Source organism: Hylobates moloch, unplaced genomic scaffold, assembly GCF_009828535.3.
Source record: "Hylobates moloch isolate HMO894 unplaced genomic scaffold, HMol_V3 SCAFFOLD_22, whole genome shotgun sequence".
In the NCBI taxonomy this organism is placed as follows: Eukaryota; Metazoa; Chordata; class Mammalia; order Primates; family Hylobatidae; genus Hylobates; species Hylobates moloch.
Window position 1 is genome coordinate 18,947,184 of NW_026652297.1, and position 9,840 is coordinate 18,957,023.

The following is a 9,840-nucleotide window of genomic DNA, read 5'->3' on the forward strand; positions in this document are numbered from 1 at the left end:
AAAAGCATTCAGAACATGTGGCTATCTTCATCATAGTGTGAAGTTCACCTACCTCCAGCTTACGTTTTTCATTTGAAACATTTTTTCAGGCTCACAGAAAAAAAATGAAATTCTTTAGTACTACCAAACTATTTGCAACCTTAAGTATATGATTCTCAAAAACAGATGTTTCAAAATGTCACTCTTCTATCCAATCTTTCTCCTTCGAAGTATGGTAATGTGGAATGGCTTAATCTCACACTTACTACCTATAAATGTTGGGCATCTTGCAGGATTATATTGAAAGTTCTTTTCTGTTTAGCCTGAGCTGCATCTGACTAATCTGCTTCTCTTTCCTCTTACCAGTAAAGGCCATCATGATGCCTCTCATGTTGACTAAAAATAGTGATGACCTCCAATGGGTCATCCTTCTCCAGGCCCCAGAGCACTTTCCAAGGCTTCCCTGTGCTGCTGAGTACAGCACCTTTCCTCCAATTCCCATCTCTGCTGAGTCATCTTCCAGCTTTCCAGATGGAAAGGGGCCAGGCAGGCTGCAGGCCAGAAGTCAGGATTTAAAGCAGGAAGCCATGGGAGCACTGCAACCTTCTGCAAGTGTGCCTGGAGAAGAGCTGCCACCTTTGTGGCACATGGCCTTCAGAGAGAGAGACTGCAACCCTGACCCTCTTATAGCAGGACTTTAGACTAGTGCCATCCAGTGGAAATATAACACGAGTTATGTATACAATTTTAAATTCTTCAGTAACTGTATTTTAAAAAGTAAAAAGAAACAGAGAAATCCATTTTAATTGTATATTCTATTTAACCCAACATAGCCAAAATATTGTCATTTTAGCATGTACTCCATATAAAAAAATTATTAATGAAATAATCTGCATTCTATTTTGTGTAATAAGTCTTCAAAATCCACATGTATTTTATACATACAGCATGTCAGTTTGGATGCTAAGTTATCATCATAAATACTTGATCTTTGTTTAGATTTTATAGTTATAGCTTAATCATAATAACTACCTCACTGACAGTTACAAAGAAAGAAAAAGTAGATTAATCTACTGAAGTTGTTCCAAACACACTTAAAATGTTTCTAATAACTGAATTGGTTATCCAATTTTAACATTAAATTTAAATTCATTACAATTAAATAAAATATAAAATTCAGTTCATCACTTGCTCTAGCCACATTTCAAGGGCCGAGTAGTCTCATGGGGTTAGTCATCATTGTATTGGATGTCATAGCTTTAGATTTTTAAATATATTCAAGCAAAGAAGATCATATAAATTATTGGGTCCCACCCCTCATTTGAGAAATGAAGAAGCTCAGACACAGAGGAGTCAAGGGATCGTCCCAGGGTCTCACAAAATGAGGCTTTGAAGCCTGTCCTGCTAACTTTTGGTCTGCTGCTCTTTCTTTGTAACTGTCAGTGAGGTAGTTATTATAATTAAGCTATAATTGCCATTCCTACCTTTAAGCTCCATTCATCAGAACCCTAAGCCTTTCGGACTGTCAGCACAGACACTCAAAAAACGTATGTCATCACTGTTGCTTTGGTCAATGTGCAGTGAGGCCACCTGGGTGTCTAACTGGTATTGTATTGTCCTTGTCTCCCTCATCTCTTCACCCCCTGTCATCATGGGGCATCTGATTGCAGCAATACTTCATCCTGCTGATCCTGACAGACGGTGTCATCACAGACATGGCCGACACCCGGGAGGCCATTGTCCATGCCTCCCACCTCCCCATGTCAGTCATCATCGTGGGAGTAGGGAACGCTGACTTCAGTGACATGCAGATGCTGGACGGTGACGATGGGATTCTGAGGTCACCCAAGGGAGAGCCTGTTCTTCGAGACATCGTCCAGTTCGTGCCCTTCAGGAACTTCAAACACGTATGCATATACACACTGGGGCACTTTCCATGGAAGAGCAGAACCAAAGCATGCTCACCTCCCACATTTGTCCACCAATGTTTACGGTGATCCACCATTCTTGAAGCAACACCAGCTATGCTCTATACACCCTTGCTGTGGGAGATGACCTGGCTTAGCTATCCCTTCCTGCGCCACGTCATCTCCCACAACAAGGATATGTAGAGCATGACTCTGGAGAAAAAAATTATAAATTGAGTTACAGATCAGAAGCCATGCTAACTATTGTAGGCAAAATTTCACTGATGCTTGCCCTATAATTCATATAATTTAGGATCTCTAGTGCATCTAGGACTGCCTACAGTTGGGCAGCTTGTTCCCTGCCCAAAGGCGCCTGCCCAAAGTACCAAGGAGAAACTGAAATGCAGCCTATGTTTTGCTTGTCAAGCTATGTGCCCTGGCAGAAGTCTGTGTTTGCCTTGGCAAAGTATATTTCCAAAATGATAGAAACTTAAATCCTCTATAAAAAATATAGTAAGCAGCATCAAAAATTTATTTAACTCCTTCAAAACAAGATGACAAAGTTATTTCAAAAGAGTATATAAGGCTGGATGCAGTGGCTCACCTCTGTAATCCCAGCACTTTGGGAGGCCAAGGTGGGTGGATTGCCTGAGGTCAGGAGTTCGAGACCAGCCTGGCCAACATGTAAAACTCCATCTCTACTAAAAATACAAAAATTAGCTGGGCATGGTGGCGGGCGCCTGTAATCCCAGCTACTCTGGAGGCTGAGGCAGGAGAATCACTTGAACCTGCGAGGTGGATGTTGCAGTGAGCCGAGATCGCGGCACTGCACTCCAGCCTGGGCGATGAGAGTGAGACCTGGTCTCAAAAAAAGTAAATGAACAAGACAGTTAAAGTCAGTGGGAAAAAATGCTGAATAAGTTTGCTAAGGTAGATTGAAAACTGATTAATGACCGAGAGGGTAAAAAAAAAAAAAAAAAAGCAATCTTTGAATTGCCCCCTCTATGGGACAGAAATCATTTGCATGCTATCAGTTTTCTATAAATTAATACCTAACTTTACAGTCTTGGGCTCTTACCAATAAGAAATAGTCAAGCAGCATTGCATTCCCCAAGGGCCTTGAGGCAGAACCATTAGACAATGCTCTAGTATGACACTGAAAAAATGCTCAATAACAACTTTTCCACCTTCCCAGGTTTTGATATATTGCGTCCACGGAGAAAGGAGCATTTTTTAAATTTCCACAAACCTCTGCACCTATTGAGCTATAATCACCCAGAAGGACATCTTGAATTCATAAAAGGCTCCCTTGGGGCTAATGGTAGTCTTGAAGACCTCTCTAGAGTATCCCAGCTGTGTCTTGGCACCTGTGGGGGTAACTTGGGTATTCCTGGATAGCCTTTGTGTTTTTTGTTTTGTGCTTCTTGCGAAAGCCACCCAAGAGCAGAGCATATGCCCAGTCCCTGCTTTCCACTGAGGCCTTGCCCTCTGTACTGCTGCAGATGCCGACAATACCATCCCTAGGGCTGGTGACTAAACTTGAGCTGCTCTGGCAACAGGGAATCTTCAGAACCTTCAGTATCCTGAAGCTTATCTGTGGTCTCCTTGGAAAAGAAGAGAATCCTCTCCTTTCCATGCTACCAAGTCCCCTCTGTCAACTGAGTCATTAATGCAGTGAGATGTGTTTCCACATCTCAAAGACCCCTGCCGGAAAGTATCTTCATTAACTTCCACTGCAGTCCCTCCCTGCATAGGGCTCAAATCAGTTATTTGGGTCAGGCAGGATGCCATCCCCTCCACTTCAACCTTATTTGGTAAAGCCTTTCTCCTCCAGTCAAAAACTCATTCAAATGAATCCCTGACATTCTTCATACTGAGTTTATCAGATATATCCAGACACATCTGACTCCCAATTTGGGTTCACACTGGAAGCTCACCTATACTGTGTAAGGAAATTGCAGATGAGAGGTGGAAAGCTAAATGAATCATCAAAACAATGATCCATCCATCCTCCCACCCCCATACATACTTGACTGTAATCCTGGTACCAATCCTAGTGTGAGAGCCTTTAGCATATGCTCTTCGGAAATTGCTGTTTGTTCTGCCACCTTCTTTGGACAGGCTTTAAAATGAGAATTCAGATAAATCACTAGCTCAGCAGCCTCAGCTGAACCCTACATTTCATGACCTGCCCAGACTTCATAGGGAAGTAACTGCACATTCCAAGGCTCCTTGGATGAAGTATTGTTCACAACTGTACTGCCACACAATTACTACTCTACTTTTAAGGAGGGCTGCAGTGTAATTAAAATCACTGAAGGAGCAGAAAATCAATCCCTGGCTACAGAGTTGAGTACAGAGAGAGTTTCTAAGTAACAGCAACAGCAGTCAATCTTCCCACAAGCTTCCAGGGCTGTGCATGTGGATGAGGGGTAATTGTGTTGTTATATCCCATCCTCAAGTTTCCCTAGGAAGAGATTTTCAAATAAAGGTACTCATTAATGAAAGAGATGCACTAAGCCCTCAAGTTGTCTGCCGATGGACAGCAAGGAGTAGAGTCAAAAAGAAGTAGTATTCTTTACAGAGGGATGAGCTAGAGCAGGCTAAATTTGCTGCAATTGTGTTCGTTAATGAAGCTAGTTTCTCCCTAGGTGTCTAAGATGGAGGAAAGGGTGTTCTTCCTGATTTTAATGCTGTATTCTTTTCAGACAGACAAAATAGATAGACACATCACTGAATACCAGTGATAACTTTGCATAGTGAAGCAGGATCAAAGAGGTCACTCTCTAGGAGATCCAATAACTTCTCCAAATCACCCTCTCTCCCCTTTGTATCCCCCACCTCCCCACCTCCCCACACACACTTCTGTGCTAACACAATGTCACTGAGCTATGAAAGGTTCTAACCTCTACCCTCAAGTCTCCTCCTCTTCCCCAAAACACTTACAGAATGCTTGTTCTGTGCAAGGCACATGCTAGTCTCTAGGACCACAATAAAATGATACAACCATGGATTCAGCCCTCAAGACATTTACTGGAGAATTGCATGACTGGGAGAAAGGTATCAGCAGAAAAATCACATGCTAAACAACCTGTGGCTAGTTGAGAAGAATTAAAATGTTGCTACAGGACCTCAAAGCAGACAGAAGTAGCCATGGGAAAAGGCTTACAGCTTAAGTTAAGTATTTGAGAAAACACAGCCTTGGAGAGCGGGGAATTTCGGGGACATTGTCAACAAGAGGAATGCTCAGGACAGAGAAAGGAAGTAAGGTGCTGCTCATAGTTTCTGTGCTATACAAAGTCTCTGGCTGCTCTGTGAATGACCAAGGAAGAACACCAGGAGCATACTCACCCATCTTATCTTCATGGATTTCAAATTAGATTTTGAAAGCCATTTCATTACCCAAACTAATCTATTTTGAATTCAATAAGCCATAAATAAAAGGGAAGGTAGCAGCTTAAATCATTTTAAGTAAGCCATTAACCCATGAATTGCCTCTCTTTTTCTGCTCTGCATGATAACTCAGAGCTTTAGAGTTTACACGGCACAAGTTATGTTATGGTCTTTTCTCCTGCTCATGTAACAGAATATCACAGACTGGATAATTTATAAAGAACAGAAGTTTATTTGGCTCATGGTTTTGGAGTCTGGGAAGTCCAAGAGCATAGCACCAGCATCCGCAAGGGTCATCTCACGGCAGAAATATGGAAGGCACAAGCAAACATGTAAGACACAGAAAGAAGGAAAGCACAAGGGGCAGACTCTCTTTTATAACAACCCACTCTCATGATAGCTAACCTGCTCCCATGATACTGACCTCTTATGAGGCCCCACTTCCCAACCCTGTTGCATTGAAAATTAAGTTTCCAGCACATTAATTTAGGAGACAAACTCAAACTATCATATGCTTTAAGCTATGTGACTCTGGGCAAGTTATTTAACCTCTCCATGCCACACACTTTATCTATAAAATGAGGTAAATGATACACGCATTGCAACGATAAGGTGTTGTCTATATAAAGCTTAAGACAGTGCCTGGTCCATGTAGGTGGTTAATAAATAAAGCTTTTATTACTGTTATTACCAGCTTCATTCATATTCTTGACCCTTTCCCACCCCATACATGTCCCCAAAGCCTTATTTGCTTGCCAGCACAGATATGCAAGGGGATGGGGGAATCCTTTGGGAACAATGCTGTCCAATATGGTAGCCACTAACCACATGTAGCTATTTAAATTTAAATTCATTAAAAGAAAATAAAATTTCAAACTCAGTTCCTCAGTCAGACTTGCCTTATTTCAAGGACTCACTAGTTGCATGAGATAAGAACTCCCATATTGGACAGCACAGATATAGAATATTACCATCATCAGAGGAAGATCTATTTGACAGCCTGGTTTAGGAATTTTTTTTGCTGCAAGCAACAGTAAATCCATCTTACAGGGATTACGTAAATGATTCTTAACCAAGGGTAAAATTATGCCCCAGGAAACATTTTGGAATATCTGAAATTTTTGATGGCAACAAATATGGGGTTTCTATTCATATCTAGTAGGTAGAGGCCAAGGATGCTGCTAAACTTCCTGCAATGTACCGGACAGTCCCCCACACGAAGAATTATTCAGCCCCAAATGTCAATAGTGTCAAGATTGAGAAACCCTGGATTATACAAATAGAACATGTTTTTCTCATGTAGCTAGAAGTTAGGGGCTCACTCTTGCTGGAGTCAGTGATTCAATAGTGTCAGAGCCAGCACTTTGTGATTTCCTTTGCTCTTCCTACATAATGATAAAATGGTTGCTATAGCTCCAGTAATCACATTCTATTTCAAGATAGAAAGGGACATAGGGCCAACTGTGTCTACAGCATGTTGGCTGAAGTCCCAAACTAAGTCCTGGACTATTACAATGGCAAAGGGATTAAACCAAACTGTTCATCAGAAATGTACAAGTCTTCAAGGCCGGGTGCGGTGGCTCATGACTATAATCTCAGGACTTTGAAAGGCTGAGGCAGGCAGATCACCTGAGGTCAGGAGTTCGAGACCAGCCTGGCCAATATGGTGAAACCCCGTGTCTTCTAAAAATATAAAATTAGCTGGGCATAGTAGTGGGTGCCTGTAATCTCAGCTACTCTGGAGGCTGAAGCAGGAGAATTGCTTGAACCTGGGAAGCGGAGGTTACAGTGAGCTGAGATCGCACCACTGCACTCCAGCCTGGGTGACAGAGTGAGACTCCATCTCAAAAAAAAATGAAAAAATGTACAAGTCTTCCAGAACACTAGCACCATGACCTCCACACACTTTTACAGAGTTCCGAAATACTACTCCTGCTAATATTTCATATTTAATACTTTTACTACTCCTGTACTTAAAAAAATACATACACCTTTAAAAATAGCACATTTTGGTGATTTTTAACTATCTGACAATTTTTTTGCATGTGGAGCCCTGAGTCCAGAATCTGTTAAACTCTTGTATTGTTAAAGACTTTTCACAAGGAAAAAGTCTTTTAACCAGGAGAGAAAAGCTTTCCAGAAAACCTCCCCCAGGAAATTTTCTTTTATATCTCAAAGGATGGAATTGGGTCATATGGTTATCCCTAGATGTAAAGGAAGCTGGAAAATCAAGGATTTGACTTTCTAACCTTTGTATGAGAAACAGCCAGGGAGAAAAGGTATAAATGACTTTTGTATCTGCCCCAGTATACACATGGACCATGGTCTAACACACAACCCTGAGCAGTTATTTATAAAATAAAGGGACATCTGTAGATCACAAATGTCCATCATGCTATGACATCTTCAAAATGTGAAAGATCACTTTAGAAAAACTCTTTACAGTGTTTTCAGATTGCTTAAAATATACATGTCTCTTACTTTGAGACTCTGTGAGATAGAGTGAATTCTTTTTCTTTTCTCTTTTGCCTCTAAGAACAGTGGGGCTTAGTAAAGTTAAATGGCCAAGTGGCAAGCCACATAGAAAAGAAAGAACTAAAAACCAGGTCACATGGTATTCAGTCCAGTCCTCTTTCTTTTGGAATCTCAAACACTTGTTAAGTCTGCCTCAAGTTTTCAATCTCTTCAATAATAGCTAATAATGAGGCTCAGGCCATTGAAGTTGCTTGTCCAGGGATTGTACAGTTAGTATTAAATGCCAGAGCCAGGAGTAAAGTCCAGCTCTGCATGACTCCAGAGTCCATGTATGATATCAGCCTCAACCTTTCTCTGCTGCAGAATCATCACCATAAATCACATGGTCCTCCTGTGCCCCTGCCCCAAAATCATGCAGTAGATCCATAAGGCTGATGGATGAATGAATTAATGTGGTATTCAAGACTCTCCATCACCTGGTCTCAAGCCAATTTTCCAACCAAATGCCCAACCAATCCTGCATCTACCCCTATACCCTCTCATCCCCTACCTGCCATACACACTTCCTTCAGCTCCACCACGTAACTCATTATCCCCATGATGGTCAAATGCCATTTCCCTACCCCTTCTCTGTGTATTAAAATATGCTCAGCTTAAAAGCCATCTCCTCTTAGAAGCCTCCAAGATAAGTTAGTCTCTATGTTTTTTTATGCCCTGGCCTCACTGTTTGTGATTCTCTAGAGAGGGGCTTCTCAAATTTTAATATGCATATGAATCACTAGAGCATCAAGTTAAAAGGCAGATTGTGATTCAGTAGCTCTGAATTGGGTCTGAGAGTCTACATTGCTAATAAGCTCCCACGTGATGTGACACTGCTGCTCTATAGCATATATCATATTCTACCTCATAGTGGGGTTACTATTGGCCATGCCTAGCTCCCCTCATGTGATTATAGCCTTCCTGAGGCAAGAACCATAGACCCCTTAAACCCTAGTGTGGCGCCTGGAACATAAATAAGTATCTAAAATATCTAAAGTATCATAAGTATCTAAAATTGAGTGAAAATTAGAAATAAAACTGCAGAACAATTCATTCTCCCATCCACCTTTTACTCATCCTCAGATGTAGTTTTATAGTTTGAGACCGGCATAAAAATATATAATAATGAAATTAAAGGCCCATTTTCCAACAATCTGACAACTCTTGCTTGAAGTAGACCCTTGACAAATAATGAATGAATGAAAGTGAATGAAACTTAGCTGCCCAGAGCAGGACTCAAATATCTTAAGTTGAGTCTGATTCCTTTGACCAGAAGCCAATGTCATGATGATTTCTTCTTCCCTGCAGGCATCTCCAGCAGCCCTGGCAAAGAGCGTGTTGGCTGAAGTCCCAAACCAAGTTGTGGACTATTACAATGGCAAAGGAATTAAACCAAAATGTTCATCAGAAATGTATGAATCTTCCAGAACACTAGCACCATGAACTCCCCACGCAGTTTTACAGAGTTCTGAAATACTACTCCTGCTAATATTTCATATTTAATACTTCTACTACTCCTGTATTTTAAAAAAACAACAACACATACACATTTAAAAATAGCACGTTTTGGTGATTTTTAACTATCTGATGATTTTTTTTTGCATGTGTAGCCCTGAGGCTTGGATCTGTTAAACCCCTGTATTGTTAACTTTTTACAAAGAAATACAGATAATAATAACTTACTATTTACATTACAGCATGTCGCCTTGAAATAAAATGGTATCTGTATTTGTTTTTTATACAGGTTTGTTGAAATTTTGCTAAATTTCTTATCTTTACACTCTACAGCATTTTGAAACATTTATTGAATGTTGATAGACAAAATATACTTGGTTTTATCTGCTATAGGATGAAAGACTTTTTAAAATGGCAGATGCATGGACTGTATTTTGCATGTTTAAAATAAAAAAAGAAAAACCCACACAGTTTTTGCAGTTGTTATCTCTAATTCCTCCCTGCTGAGAATGGTTTCTCTACTAAAGACAAGGTTTATTTACTTCTTCTGTCTGAGGTAAGTCTTTTTGAGGTAGGTCTGGGTCATCCAGCC

The 9,840-nt window shown here is 40.7% G+C and overlaps 1 protein-coding gene across 2 annotated transcripts in view; it reads left to right on the forward strand.

The window, feature by feature from the left end:
* CPNE4 (copine 4) overlaps positions 1-9,534 on the forward strand; it is a 526,338-nt gene extending 516,804 nt beyond the window's left edge. The window contains exons 15-17 of one of the 2 annotated variants that reach the window (XM_058433630.1): positions 1,650-1,886; positions 5,473-5,611; positions 9,102-9,534. In XM_058433630.1, the coding sequence (XP_058289613.1) occupies positions 1,650-1,886; positions 5,473-5,611; positions 9,102-9,139 (414 nt within the window). In that variant the 3' untranslated portion in view covers positions 9,140-9,534. The remainder of the gene's footprint in view (positions 1-1,649; positions 1,887-5,472; positions 5,612-9,101) is intronic. The other variant, XM_032143732.2, reaches the window with a different exon arrangement.
* The last annotated feature ends 306 nt before the right edge of the window (positions 9,535-9,840 follow it).